The 16228-nt window shown below is 37.1% G+C and overlaps 1 protein-coding gene across 4 annotated transcripts in view; it reads right to left on the bottom strand.

Moving 5' to 3' along the window:
- The window catches only part of ANAPC10 (anaphase promoting complex subunit 10), a 65075-nt gene that overhangs the window by 14304 nt on the left and 34543 nt on the right, over window positions 1-16228 (bottom strand). The window contains exon 5 of one of the 4 annotated variants that reach the window (XM_079771670.1): window positions 2311-2462. The exons of the other annotated variants lie outside the window; for them this stretch is intronic. Coding sequence (XP_079627796.1) covers window positions 2385-2462 — 78 coding nt within the window. The 3' untranslated portion in view covers window positions 2311-2384. Of the gene's footprint in view, window positions 1-2310; window positions 2463-16228 lie in introns of those variants that run through there. 4 annotated transcript variants of the gene reach the window in all.

Genomic DNA, 16228 nt, shown 5'->3' with positions numbered 1-16228 from the left:
ACCCAGCTCCCTGCCATGGATTGCAGGGGGTCTGCTCCGGCACCAGCCAAAAGCCTCCACCGGTGGCTTTCAGCCTGGGGCCGGAGCAGACACCCAGCTCCCTGTCATCAATCGCAGGGGGTCCGGCTCGTGTACCAGGCCGAAAGCCTCCACCGAGGCTTTCGGCCTGGTGCCGCAGCGGACACCCAGCTCCCTGCTATCGATTGCAGGGGGTCTGCTCCGACACCAGGCCAAAAGCCTCCACCGGAGGTTTTCGGCCTGGTGCCTGAGCGGACCCCAGCTCCCTGCGATCCATTGCAGGGGGTCCACTCAGGGCACCTATGTATGCAAATTAACCGCCATCTTGGTTGGGTTTATTTACATACTCGCTCTGATTGGCTGGTGGGCGTGGCTTGGCTGATTGGCATTGGTGGTGGGCGTGGCTTGTGTAGTGGAGTGATGGTTAAATTGCATATTACTCTTTTATTAGAGAGGATTTAGCCCAGCCAGTGTGGCATAGTGGTTGAGCATCGACCCATGAACCAAGAGGTCACTGGTTCAATTCCCAGTCAAGGCACATGCCTGGGTTGCAGACTCAATCCCTGGTAGGGGACATGTGGGAGGAAGCCAATCGATGATTTTTCTTTCTTACCAATGTTTCTATCTCCCTATCCCTCTCCCTTCCTCTCTCTAAAAATCAATAAAAACATTAAAAAAAAATATATATATATATATACACAAATTTAGACTTTTCACATGCATGAGTAATTCTTAAGGTAGAGCAAATTAAAAAGTATAGTCATTCCATCACCATAAATCTTAATCTATATATATAAAAGGCTAATATGCAAAGTGTCCCTTTGGGAGTTCAACTGGGAGACCAGAAGTTCGATCACTGGCTATGACGTGTGCTGACCACCAGGGGGCTATGTGGAATGAAGGAAGGCCCCAGCAGGCAGCCGGAAGGCCCCTATCTGCCCTGATCGCTGGCCAGGCCTAGGGACCCTACCCGTGTATGAATTTCATGCACCGGGCCTCTAGTAGTAAATAAATTCTCAAAATAAGGAGAGGTTAAAGATAGCCTTTATGTACACAAGTCAGTAATATATCTAAGGCTGTTTGATGGCCTACCACTAGATTATAAACCACTGAAAAATAGATGGGAGAATGAGGAATTTAAGATCCCAAAAAATCACTATAAAATACTTTTTATATAAATCATTTGACCACTAAGTAAATAATTGCTTATTTTAAAAGTCCAGTAGAAGTAGAAGGATACATGGAGACCCAATTACTTTTTTTTTTTAAAGTTCAGTAGAAAAATAAAGCCTTTAAAAAATATTTTCACAATCAAGCTGCCTTCAAAAGAACTGCTAAAAAACTAAGGCAAGACTTATGAGGAGCAAGTGACAAAATCAACAGATACATTTGATTAAGAGACATATAAAGATTCTTACTGCAAGGACATCACAGCTCCATGGAGGTAATGAACACAAAGCAGAATTCTAACTGCAGTATAATCCTAAATACATTTTAAGTAGACGTGGAGCTCTGAAGGGGCCTGGAAAGAAAGGTAATGGGAAGCATTTAGGAGTGGATGAGAGAGACATCCATTACTTAAGACGGAATCCACCAAGTTCTCTGGCTTTATGACTTTTCCTTTTCTATGAAATAATCATAGTTGAGTTTTACTCCACATGTACTGATTTTACTCCAGCCTTGCAATAGCTCTATGAAATATACTATTTTCATCTTCATTTTATACACAAGAAACCTGAGGCACAGAGAAGCTAACTTTCCAAGCTTCACAGTTAGGATGCAGAGCAGAAACTCACATAAGATGACTCCAAAGCCCATGCTCTTGGATCTTTATCAACTCAAAGATATAAATGTATAACCAATAGTTATATGTAGCTAAAACTCCCCAATTTCATGAGATTACAAAGAAAAGCATACTGGTGGATACTTTTACATTACCAGTTTTCAAGGCCTTGCGCCTTTCAGCTACCATTTACTAAGCTGTTACCATATGCCAGACATTTGATATGTATTTGGGATTTTTTTGTTTTTGTTTTTTAAAATATGTTTTTATTGATTTTAAAGAGAGAGGAAGGGAGAAGGAAAGAGAGAGAGAAACATCAATGAGAGATAGAAACATTGATCAGCTTCCTCCTGCACACCTCCTACTGGGGATCAAGCCTGCAACCTGGGCATGTGCCCTGACCAGGAATCGAACCTGCAACTTCTAAGTACATGGGATGATTCTCAACCAACTGAGCCACACTGTCCAGGGCAACATACATTTGTTTTAATCATCCCAACACCATATCCCTAATTCGTAGCTGAGGAACCTTAAATTCAGAGAGGTTATATAATATGTTGAGGGTTACCTAGCCAGTGCAGGATTAAGTCAGGATTTGAAAATAATTTCCAACCAAAACTCTGAACATCAAAGTAATAAAGTAGTCTTCAAGTATGTCTGCCTGAAATAAAAATAAAACAAGAATATATTCTGATATTAGAAAAAGTGAATAAATATCAGAAATTCAAAAAGCTATAATCCTGTATATGCTTTAAAGACAGGTGGCACTCTGAAGGGGATTGGGAAGAAAAGAGGTGAAAATCTCATGATCCTCATTGTTTCCTATTAGTTATGGGGCCTAGACGTAAAGCATGACAATGGGAACACATAAGTGCTTGTTCCAAGTCCAGACAGAGGTGAAAACCCAATACACACCTCTAGTTATATTAAAAATTAAAAGCGAACATCTCTGGTAGTCTCAAAAACAAGTTTTCAAAACAGCTGAACTAACTACCACCCCCCAGCAAACACACACATTCTGCTTGCAAGACCTGTGATTGCCAACGGCCCCATAACTCATATCCATAATAAATTTTGTTTGTAAAAGTACAAAAAGCCACCTCATAATTTACTTTCAGTGTTTCTACAAATCTAAAACATCTGTCTAGAATAGTTAAGGTGGAATTATACAAAATGAATATTTTGGAGTAAGAAGTAGTGAAATGTATTTAATATGAATTTTTAAAGTACTAAACTAACTCCACTACTTATTACATAGATGTTATGAAGTTTGACTTCATCTTGATGTAAATTACTATCATTTTGAGAAAAATGTTAACCTGTTTCCTCAAACTGCAATCAATGACAACTGAGTAGAAAAGTAAAGACATTCCTGTTCTATTCACAAGCACCAGTGGACAGCCCAGTGGGGAAATGGCAGTGTGCCAAGTTGCCCTGTGAGCAATTAGGCTTCCTGACAATCAGGAGACGCGGGCGTCTTAGGCCCTTATAAAACTATCAAGTTAAGGAACTGATGCCTTTCCTTCCTTTTCCTGGAGGCACAGGCCAGATATAACTTGTTTAGATGACAATCTTTTCCATCTACAGGACTAAAAGAAAGGTTAAGACTAATAAAAAGCAAACTGAGGAGAATCATGTGAGAGATTAGCAAGTATCACTGCCTACTGGACCTACTGACTAAATTTAGTAACTGGTCTCACAGAGACAGTAATCTCATTCTAATAATCAGAAAAAACAATGATTAAAAGATTGATATAATGATTATAAAATGTAAAAGTACTTTTAATTGATTAAGAAACTCAGAGTAAAATTCAGAAGCAAACAAACCTGAAATTATCTCTCAATGAAAAATAGTTCAAATGGGTAAAAACCTAGTTTCAGCAAAAATGTGTATAACTTCTATGTGGAAAGTTTCTAAGAAAAAAAACAAATGATGTTGAATGATTCAAATAAACCTTAAAGGAGTCTGGGCATCAACTTCCATTTCTCAAATTTAAACCTGAAGTTCTCTATTATCTGGTAAATGCTTTCTCTTCTTGGTGTTTTACAAGTTTGAGTGAAAGGTTCAGACTGCCAACACACTGGACTACATTTTGCAAGTTTGCTGTGTGTCTAATATGATATCCAGCAGCATAATAAGAAAAAAAACGAATAAAGTAAATAAGGTTAAAAATTTATGTAAGGATCTATAATATACTTTCTAATACATTCCTTGATTAACTAGGTAGGGTCAACTGAAAAAATTTACTAACGCAATATTAAGAAGCCACCATATTTAAGTATCTGAATTTCAAGTGAAAAACAGGACAATTTTATGACATGTTTATATTCACCTAGCCAAGATACACTTTACTTCATAAATAAAATATGTAAATTAATCCTCCTTCATACATATATATATTCCAAAAATCTCATTATTACCTCAATACTTTGTAATTTCATTTAAAGTTTTTCATTATTTTATAGTCCATAAACATATAAGCCTTTTCTCTACTTCTTAATGTGCCAGTGACAATCATGTAATATACATCTATGACAACTGAGACTATAAACAGAAATCCTTACAAATTTAAAATATAAGGACCAACAAATGTTTCACTACACTCAGAAAACACAGAGTCTTTATTCCAAAAGGAACTTTCAGTAAAAAAAATGATGTGTGAACAGCAGACACTGATGTTCACACAAGCACACTGTAGACAACCCAGCAGGCGGTTTTCTGTTTTTTTTGGATTATGCTCTGGAGGTGCTGGCACAATGGAATTTCAATACCACAATTGCTTATTTCTCTGTGTATCTTTAAAATAACAGGTAAAGAAAAAAAAATCAACTACAAAAATAACAAAACAAAATGTTTTTAATTCTTTTCAAAGGATGTAATTTATAACCATTACACAAATAGAGAAGAAGCACAAAAGGGGGGGAAAAAGAAATAAAGTAATGTTCCAAAGGTTCAGTTTACAAGGACCTCACACTAAGGTTTTTTTTTTTTCTCTGCAACCCTTACTAGAAACAGTATTATTTGCTAAAAATGCACTAGCTGCCAAGAGCCATGGTCCATCTAAAGCAAAATGCTTAAGATGGAAACAGAGTGTTAGTACAGAAAAAAGGGCACGATTCAGTGTACAGATTTCTGTGAAACCTACTTTAAAAAGAATAAAGTCTTGATTTGGATATCTTTTTGACTGAAAAATAATTGCAAAAATCTATAATATATGTAGCACTGTACTGAAACAATAAGTTGTAATCCAATTTCAAACTTTCTAATTAAACTTTTTTTTTTTTTTGGTAAGTCATTGGGAATTCAACACTAGTCTTGGTTCACATGATAGAACAATGGGAAAATTTTCCGAGTGGTTGAACACTAACCCTGACAAGTGTGGAGAGCCAACTACAATACATTATATGGTAGCATAACCTGCCACCCACGTTGCTGAGAGAACAGCTTTCAAACACATGCACTGAGCTGTAAAACCACAAAATCCCTTATTACACATTGTCTTTCTTACTCTAGGTGAAATATACCATCAATCCTTTCCGTTATAAATCTTTTTTTATTACTATTTTTGAAGCCCACTTAACAATTTGATTTTCTTTTTCTTACAAGGTAAAAGATGCTTTAAAAAAAATGCAACGGGAATGTTATCATCCTTCTACTGTATTACAATGAAGGCTGATATCTGCTGCACAATTTCTCTAGCTCACTTTTGGTGACTCATATCCCCCAAATGAGTTTTAAGCTAAAGTTATTTTTTCCCCCTTTAAAAGACCAAGCCCTAATAGTGGTTCACTAAATTTGTTAAAGCATTTGAAAACATTTGCTTTCTTTAAGAAAGACTAATATACTGCTTTGGGGGTTCTTTAATAAAATATATGGTTTGCATCATTACAGAGAGAGAAGAGAGAGAGAGAGAGAGAGAGAGAGAGAGAGAGAGAGAGAGAGAGAGAGAGAGAGAGCGCAATTATCAAAATCTGTTAGGGAATGACTGTTCTCTCTGTCTCTTCCAATATTTCTCCCTTCCCCCACTCTGGCACAATCCAAACCTCAACCAACCAACCAACTAACAAACAGCCATTTTTAGGTTCAAGGATATAATGGTGCTTCAGACAATATTTGTCATATATTGGTAAATGAAGCAAGAATGCAGGACAACAAACAAGCTTCATCCTCATTAGAGCACTATGCTCTGTCAAAGTTGTTACCTTTCAAAAAACAGCTCACTGCAATAATGACTACCGAACCTATACAAAAGGGCTTGAGATACAGAACAAGAAGGGTGAAAATATAATGAATTTAAAGACACTACTTTCACAGAGATTCAAAGACAATACTTTTTAGAGATTCAAGATGTTTAAAATAATTTCTAAAGCTATGTATTTTTCTCTAACATTTTGCCTAATTAATTTCCCTCCAAAATTTTTCCTCCTATCTTTTACATTTCCCTCCCGCAACTTCCGCCCACCAAGACCCACCTCCACCCGCAGTCTGCTAACTCAATCATAGCATTCCAGGATAGTTACAGGACATAACAGTTTCTTCTGGGGTTTTCACTTGCAAAGTTGTTGGCAAAGAGAATTTTATTTGTGTTTCTATTATACCAACAAAGTCAATTAGTTCTGTGAACTACTGGTTTTTCTGCCTGATGGCTTGGTGAATTATTCAAGTGGGACCTTTCATAACCTATAACTGAATGCAACCAATTAACCTCAGAACCCGACAATGCTGGTATCTAATGGGATTTTAAGTTAATCTTAACCAACCAAAATAATGTCATTTCCTCCAAATTGGTGGTATATTATTTGATAGAAACTTTGTATTCTCAAATTGAATTTGTACGTTATGGCTTATGGAAGTTTACCATAAAAAATGTTTAAGCTTTCTAAAACCAATAATCAGCTATTATGCTTTATATTTGCCTATATGGTTTATACAACTAAATAAAGAATATGAGATGTAATGACTATGTATTGTACCAGCTGGGTACTGGAAATATCCGGGGAACACTTTGTAAAGTATATGGTTTTCTAACCACTATGCTGTACACATGAAACTAATACAAAATAATATTGAATATAAACTGTAATTGAAAATAATTTTTTAAAAATTTTTTAAAAATAGTTTTTTAGTGGGGAGCTGGGATGGCTAAGAGAATCTTGTAATATGCTATATCCAGTGCTCTTATCAAGATGTCTCACCCTAACCGGTTTGGCTCAGTGGATAGAGCGTCGGCCTGAGGACTCAAGAATCCCAGGTTCGATTCTGGTCAAGGGCATGTACCTTGGTTTCGGGCACATACCCAGTGGGGAGTGTGCAGGAGGCAGCTGATTGATGTCTCTCTCTCATCGATGTTTGTGGCTCTCTATCCCTCTCCCTTCCTCTCTGTAAAAAATCAATAAAATATATTAAAAAAAAAAAAGATGTCTCCAGAGGTGCAGAAAGTGCTGTTACTCTGCCAAAAACTAATGAGGGAATAAATTTGTATTTTACTTTAAATATTCAAAATATCTTCATATTGTCAAATATTATTTATTTTTAAAAAACAAAAAAGATAATTTGCAATTATTGAGTGTTGACTATGCGTCAGGCAATATGAATAAGTGCAAACTTTATCCTACTTGTCTCAGGAATCCAATGAATGAGCATTGTTATCCCTATTCTATGTACGAGGAACTTCAAGTTTCAAAGGGACTAGATGTGTTCCAAAATTTCACACAGCTAAAAAGTGGCAAAATTGAGGTTTAAAACCAGATCTGTCTACTTTGCTAAATTGTAGTCTTTCAACATCACTTGGCCTAAAAAATATGAGATAATTCCCAATCATCTCCAAGTATCATCTTATAAATAACTGGATCATAGAGTATTGCCAAGTTTCAAAACCATTCTATCCTATATAATAAAAGGCTAATATGCAAATTGTCCCCTCAACCGGGAGTTCGACCAGGAGTTCAAGTGGGAGTTTGACCAGGGGCGGGGCCGGCCAACCGCGTGTGGCCCCTGCCTCTGGCCGGCCCCACCCCCGATTGGCCCCTCCCCTCAGCAGGCCCAGCTCAATCAGGCCCGAGCAGGGCGGGCTGGCCTGACCCCACCTGTGCACGAATTCGTGCACTGGGCCGCTAGTAAAAGAATAATATCCGCCAAAACCAGCTTGGCTCAGTGGATAGAGCGTCGGCCTTCGGACTGAAAGGTCCCAGGTTCAATTCCGGTCAAGGGCATGTACCTTGGTTTCGGGCACATCCCCAGTGGGGGGTGTGCAGGAGGCAGCTGATCGATGTTTCTCTCTCATCGATGTTTCTAACTCTCTATCCCTCTCCCTTCCTCTCTGTAAAAAATCAATAAAATATATTAAAAAAAAGAATAATATCCAATTATTTACCAAGAAACAACTAGGAGGAGATGAATAAATAAATAAGGGTGTTTTGATAGCCATATAATTGTATCAACACTAAAGTTTTATTAATAGTAAGACAATACTCCAGTTTTTTTTCTTATCAATTCTAACTGAAATGGGCTCTTACATATATGATCTTCCATACACAGGCCTGTACCCATGTTAACTGCTCACACACACACAAACTCATCCGAACTGTCACATACAATGCTGTTTCTTTTTTTTTAATTTAAATTCTTTATTAAAATATTACATGTCTCCTTTTTCCCCCATTGACCTCTCCCCAGAAGCTCCCCGCCCTCCCCCCCCCCCCCCCCGGACATGCCTTCACCCCCTACTGTCTGTGTCCATTGGTTATGCTTATATGCATTATACTAAACCTTTGGTTAATCTCTTACTGCCCCACCCTCTTCCCTGCCTTCCCTCTGAGGTTTGATGGTCTGTTCGATGCTTCTATGTCTCTGGATGTATTTTTGTTCATCAGTTTATGTTGTTCATTATATTCAAAAAAGGAATAAGATCATGTGATATTTATCTTTCTCCGACTGTACTTTCAGTTTCTAAGCTAAGAGTATTGTCTATTATGCCAGGCCACAACGAAATGAAAAGCCATCTTAATACTATAAGTATCAAGGCACATAAATTTTTTGCAAAGAAGGATTTTTAAAAATATTTTTTTTTATTGATTTCAGAGAGGAAAGGAGAGGCAGAGAGAGAGAGAGAGAGAGAGAGAGAGAGAGAGACATCAATGATGAGAGAGAGTCATTGATTGGTTGCCCCCTGCAAGCTTGATCCCCTACCAGGCATGTGCCCTGACCAGGAATCGAACTGTGACCTCCTGGTTCATAGATCAATGCTTAACCAGTGAGCCACACTGGCTGGGCACAAAGAAGGATTTTAAAAACAAGTTGAATAACTTCATATAGTAATATTTTAAAACTATCTGATCTAGTGAACCAACTTAACATATATTCTAGCAAAAACTATATTGTGATTACCTCTGTTTCTGCTTTACAAATTTCAAACAGAAGCAGTTGGTTCAATTGTTAGGCCAAAGTGCCCTAAAAGCAAATGCCTATTAACAAGAGCATTTCCAAAACTCAATTGCTACTCTCAACTTCCTGCTATGAGAGCCTTCAGAATGGCTAGGGTGACTCTTGGGGTTCAATCACTGCTTAGTGGAAATGTTTATAGAAATATTTATGCAATTAGGATAGAGCTTTCTTGGAAAATATTGGCTGGGCTAAATGTCATGGCAGTTAAGATGTACATAAATAACGTATTTTTTTTTAAGTCCATTTATACCCCCCATTCTACAAAGTTATTACTATTAATATTGTATTAGTATAAAAGAATATATCCTGTAGAGAAAGTATTAGGGCTCAATAGTAGAATTCAGAGTCATCAATATTAAGTCAGTTTTGCTTATATTGTAAATAAATCTAATAAAAATAAATACCATAAGCACAAAAAATTTCAAAAGCCCAAAGGAGGTATCCAAGTTAGTAAACTATTACCTTAGTCAATAAAGAGAGATCTAATATTTTTACACAGTAGGTCAACATGTGATCAAACGGATTTTATGCTATTAATGGGATCATATCAGAAAGATTAAAATTGCCCTTCCGAAAGTCACAAAATAATAATGCCACTGACACTGTAGTTTCAAAGTATTAAATCCATATATTTAATCCAATGCCAATGAAAATTTCATTAAAATAAAAAACAAATAACTAGAAAACCCACATAAGATGTATGCTCTGTCCAACTTTGGACAATTGATATTGAAATGCCAAATAGCAACATCAATTTTTTAAAAAACCACTTCATGCTTAGATCCAGCAGTATGGAATTGAACCCAAGACAACTATCTACTATCTGTTACTAGAACATGCCTTAATAAAGATAAGACACATTTATCTAGCACAGTCTGACCTCTTATAGTCATGTATGAGTAAGGATAAAGCAAGCAGCCACAAAACTAAAGGAAAAAAAATAAGTATGGAAGGACATAAACTTACATTGACTGGAAAAACCTACTGTGTATTTGGCATATTACAGATGTTTTTACATACCTTATCTCATTTAATCTTCACAACCACCCAATACTGCAATTCTTGTTTTTTAAATAAATAAACAGAGGCTCAGAAATAACAGAGAAATTTGCCCTGTATAGCAAAATAAAGAATTGATAATATCAAGATTCCAACTCTGATCTGACAGACTCCAAAACCCACAATTAAAGCAGCATGTGGCAAAGATAATCTAGAAACATGTTCCTTCCTCTGGCGTAGGTCTCATCCTTCTGTCCCACTTTGAATACAATATTTAAAACTCAGATTGCAGATTATGAAACAGACTGGGTTTTTGCCCCATAAGCCAAGGTTAGAGAACTCAGCGTACAATGGCAAGTACAATATGACTCTAGGGGAATAGCAGCAAGTTTCAAATGACTACAACTTCAGGTTAAATGGAGTTCAATGAGTCATGATAATTCCATGCCACTGATAATCCTGAACTTAGTAAACAGAAACTTTTTGAATTTGAATTCCATATTTGCATTAGATAATCCTCTCTCAACACAAAGCAACTCTTCATACAAAGTAAGTGTTTTAAAGCCAGAAACACCTCTCAGTGCCTTTCACTAATTTTGTCAGAGAAAAAAGATTTTAAAATGGATATAGCTAACATTTAACAGCTAGATTTTACAAACTAGCTGAGAATAATTTTGACTTTTTATCCTTTTATTACCTTAAATGGGAAACAGCTACTTTCTATACTAAAGTAGAAGAGTGAAGGCAGGCAGAGGTTTCTTTTCATTTCTCAGTTTGTTCTTATTCCCTAAAGTGCCATAGATCACCTTTGGGCCATGATAAGAGGCAAGTTATGAGTCTCCTAGATTCTCCCAAGGTAAATTAAAATCCCTTTAGTCATTATCTTCTCTAAGCGTAACACCCTATGAGCTTCTTCAGGCTTTCTGATACCTTAGGACGCATCTTGCTAAGATGCACAAAATAAATCGAGATACAGCACAAATGCTCACAGACACAGTTCACAGCCGTGGGGCTGGATGCAGAGATGCTGCCTGTAGTTTCCAGGGTACGTGCTGCCTCTTTATAACGCTCTCTGCAAGACAAATCCTGAACCCGATTTTTGCTTTTCACACTTTTTCCTAAAAGTAAAAACCCTCTTTTGGTTTCTTTCGGTTAGTGAAAATAGGTATTGAGGTAGGTCTTTCGTGAAAGTAACGTGACATAACATGTAGTTTTGAAAAGTGAGAAAGACCTATATTTTCTTTTTTTAAGACTACATTTTAGCAGTCTTAGATTCCCAGCAAAATTAAGAGGAAGGTACAGAGATTTCCCATATACTTTCTGCCCCACACAAGCAGTGTCTCCCCCATTATCAACACCTGCCCCCCAGAGTGGTGCATTTGTTACAACTGATGAACCTACATGACATCACCCAAAGCCCAGGGTTTACATTAGGGTTCACTCTTGGCGTTGTATATTTTTTGGTTTTGGACAAGTATATAATGGCATGTACCATTACAGTATCATACAGAGTATTTCCAATAACCTAAAAATCCTCTGTGCTCTGCCTATTCATCCCTGCCAACCACCCCTAACCCCTGGCCACCCCTGATCTAAACTGTCTTCATAGTTCTGCCATTTCCAGAATGTCACATAGTTGGAATTATACAGTATATGGCCTTCTCAGAATGGCTTCTTTCACGTAGTAATATGCATTATGGTTCTCCCGTGTCTTTCCATAGCTTGACAGCTCATCTTTTTAGCAGAAAATAATGACCAAAAAAAATGACCATTGTCTAGATGTACCAAATTTTTATGCCAAAAACATTAGCATAACAAGTATCAATCAATTTTCAGTAGAATACATTTAAAAAGTAAACAATTCTTAAATACATTTCAAAAATCTATAGTCACTATCCCCTGTTGTTCACCGGCTCATCTCCCCAGCTACACACTTCAATTTTTCTTAATAATGGGAAGAAATGTTTTGGTAGCTTGCAATTTAATGTGATTTTAAGGGGGAAAATGATGAGATATGAATTACATGTTGATTCCCACTGACTTCCTATGTGACACTGGACAGCTCACTTGGCCTCTCTGTCTCATTTGTAAAATAATCGGCTTGTACTTGATTAGAAGTTGCTAAATGGTGGCCGTTGGCCACATTTAGCCTGTGGACATACCATAATAGCCCAGTATGTTTTAAAAATTGGGAAATTTAACATTCAAATCTAGATTTCTGATTTCCCTTTAAAAAGTATAATTGGCAACAATGGACCTACATTCCCATGTGCAACCAAGGCTTAAAATGAATAGTAGTTGTCCCTTGGAGAAGGCATGAACTCATGGTATCACCATTAATTCTGAAGTTTCTTTAAGCTCTAACATTCTCACATTGAGTTAGCCATATAGCAAACGGTTCACTTAACCTAAGTATCAGCTTTATTTGAATAAAGGAATAGTAATTACATCCGAACACCACTTCAGCTTTGGAGAAACAAAATAAAACAGTGAGTAGTGCTTGCTTAGCACAGTGGCATGCCTGAAGAAAGTGCTTAATAAATAGTAGAGGCAATAATAAAAACAAGTAATGGTGAACACAATAACTCAAATACAGTTCTATGATGGTCCATTGACTCTAAATCAAAATTGACATGCTGATTCTTCTCTTCCACAACTTTGGTACCATCAAAAAAGAAAATCAACTATTTGCCTCTCATCTTTGGATATTACTCTTCTTCATTTACCACATATAAAATAAGAGGCTAAGAAAAAAAATGAAGGTTCTGAGTGGACTCACTTCTAATAAGATATACTTTAAAATTATGATACAATTTTTCAACAGGTGGTTTTCAGCAAGCCTTGCTACAGCTCTTTCTGCTGCTACTACTGTTCTGATCAGGGCCATTTTAGCTGCCAAGAATAAAGATTCACTCAACAGTTTCTATAGGAGGAGTTTATATACCCATAGGAACCCTGGAAAAAAGAAACCTAGGTATCAGAGAGGTCAGTAAATGAAGAAAAGGGGGGCAACTTGTTCAACTCTATTTTTCCCTCTCCTGGTTATGTCTTTGTCCTTACATCCCTCTATTCATTCCACACCATCCTACCTCTTCCCATATCTTGTATTTCATATCCTTCTAACTTTAAAACTTCAGTTTGGCCCGGCTGGTGTTGTTCAGTGGTTGAGCATCAACCTACGAACCAGGAGGCTGCAATTTCAATTCCTGGTCAGGGCACATGCCTGGGTTATGGGCTCCATCCCCAGTAGGGAGCATGCAGGAAGCAGCTGATCAATGATTCTCTCTCATCATTGATGTTTCTATCTCTCTCTCCCTATCCTTTCCTCACACTTATTTAAATGTGTGTTTTTTAAAAAACTTCAGTTCCATGTCACTATCTATCTTCATTAAGTCTTGCTGCTAACTTGCCTACTTCTTGTGAGTCATATTTCTGAGAAAGGCAATATATTAAAAATAGAACTACTGTATGATCCTGCAATCTCACTCCCGGATATACATCCAAAAGAACTGAAAGCAGGGTTTCAAAGCAATTCCGCACACCCGTGTTCATGGCATCATTATTCACAGTGGTCAAGAGATGGAAGCAACCCAAGTGTCTACCAACATATGAATGGATAAACATGATGTGGTATATTATGCATACAATGGAATATTATTTAGCCTTAAAAAGGAAAGAAATTCTGTCACATGCTTCACCCTAAATGAACCTTGAGGAAATTGTGCTAAATTAAATAAGCCAGACACAAAAAGACAAATACCATATGATTCCACTTATATGAGATACCTAAAGTAGTCAAATTCATAGAAACAGAAAGTAGAATAGTGAGTGGTGGCCAGAGACAGAGAAGATGGAAAAATGAAGAGTTGTTTAGTGGATACAGATTTTCAGTTTTGCAAGATGAAACATTCTGGAGCTCTGTTACACAACAATGTGAATATCCTAACACTACTGAACTTAAAAATGTTGAGACGGTAAATGTTGTTATATGAGGTTTTTATCACAATGAAAAAATTTTTTAAATTATTGACTAAGTTTACACACAGTAGTCATCTTATTACTTTTATATGTTTTTATTGATTTCAGAGAGAAGAAGGGAAAGGGGGACAGAGAGAAACATCATTGATCAGCTGCCTTCTGCATACCTATTACCAGGGATCGAGGTTGCAACCCCGGCATGTGCCTTGACAGGGAATCGAACTGTGATCTCTTTGTTCCTATGTTGACACTCAACCACTAAGCCACACCAGCCAGGCTCACAATTAAAATTAAAAAAAAAAAATTTCTGAGAGAATGAATTGAATTTGCGCAGATAATCTTTTTGAAGCAAACTAAACAAGCATGGGTTGGTATATCTTTAAGTATCTACTGTTTCCAGCACTGTATTAGGTTCTCAGCCAAGTGCCCACCCCTGCCCTGCTCACTGGCCATACTTGCTCAGCAGATTTTTTAAAAAAATAATAATCTGTATCTCTAAAACCATGTCGTTTTCCCTTTTGTAAGTACATATTTCTATCGCCTTATATCCCACCATATGGTTAAATAACAAGTTTTTCCATTTTGTTTTTGTGTTGTTTTTTTTAGTTGTTGTTGTTGTTTCTTTATTGATTAAGGTATTACATATGTGTCTTTATCCCCTCATTGCCTCCCCACCCCCCGTTTTTTTTTTTTTCTTTGCCCTTGGCTGTTACTACTCTCACACTGTCCACTAGGAACAGTGCAGTTCTTCCATAACTGCTGTGAAAGAGTACTTGAAAAATCGACCTTACAGCACAATGCTCTTGAAAAGAACCTCATCAACTTCAAAGTTTACGTAAGTACGCATCAGAAGTACAAAACCTTCCAATGCGAGGCATTATGAAACAAGAATCCCCTTCAGAATCTTCTTACTTGGCACAAATACTATGGTAGGAAAAGTTGGAATTCCTGCTATTAAAACAAATAATTTCATTAGTCTCAAATCTATAAATTTAGAAACTATTACTCCAAAGAGTGATTAAGCTACTTGCAAGAACTACCTTAATTCAGACTTGCATTAAATAAAGTGCCTATTAAAACATATGTAACAGAGGCTTATGAAGAAGTTTCAGTCCCTAACTCGATACTACTGACCATTCGCAGCTTCTGTGACATCACATTTTCTTGATTTTCTTACCTCTGGCAGTGCCTCTCAGCTTTTTCTTTCCTTTCTTGGGGGATAAGGGAGTGCATTTTGTTTTATTTATTTATTTTTAAATTTTCATTGAATTTATTGGGTGATATTGGTTAATAAAATTATATAGGTTTCAAGTGTACAATTCAATAATACATCTGCATATTGTACTGTGTGTTCACCACCCCAAGTCAGGTCTCCTTCGGGAACCATTTATCCTCCTTTACCCTCTTCTACCTATCCCCACCTCCCTTTCAGCTTTTTTCATTGGATACTCTTTTTCTAACCAATCGTTGCATTTTCACAGTTCCAACCCTGGCACTCTTTTCTGTTATACACACTCCCTGCATGAATCAAAACTCACACCTAAGCTTCTAATCACACCCTGGTTCCCAAATCTACACCTCTAACCTAGACTTCTTTCCTCAGGTTCAGAACCATATACCTGACTACCCAATGAAAAGCCCTCCATCTGAAAAGATACCAAAAATCAGTGACAAAACTAATCTCATTAGCTTAACCTTTCTCTCTATCCCCACCACAATGTTCCTTAACTTTCTATTCCGTTTCTGATTAATGGCAACATTCAAACAGTTGCCAAGCCTCTGAAGAATTCTAGATGTCCCCTTCTACCTACTTGAACCCCCAACCCATACTTCAATTATACCCCAAGTACAATCAGTCACAAATCTTTTGATTCTCCTTCATACGCATCGTTTTCTCTTGAACCCAACTTAGTTCAACCAACGGCCTTAGTAAAATCCTCATAATTTTCACCTGGATATTACCTACCTGGTCTTCACATTGCTCCAGCCCCAGCATTCCCAAGATT

The sequence above is a fragment of the Cnephaeus nilssonii genome (genome assembly GCF_951640355.1).
Source record: "Cnephaeus nilssonii genome assembly, chromosome: 5".
NCBI lineage: Eukaryota > Metazoa > Chordata > Mammalia > Chiroptera > Vespertilionidae > Cnephaeus > Cnephaeus nilssonii.
This window is presented reverse-complemented; position numbering and strand designations above follow the sequence as displayed.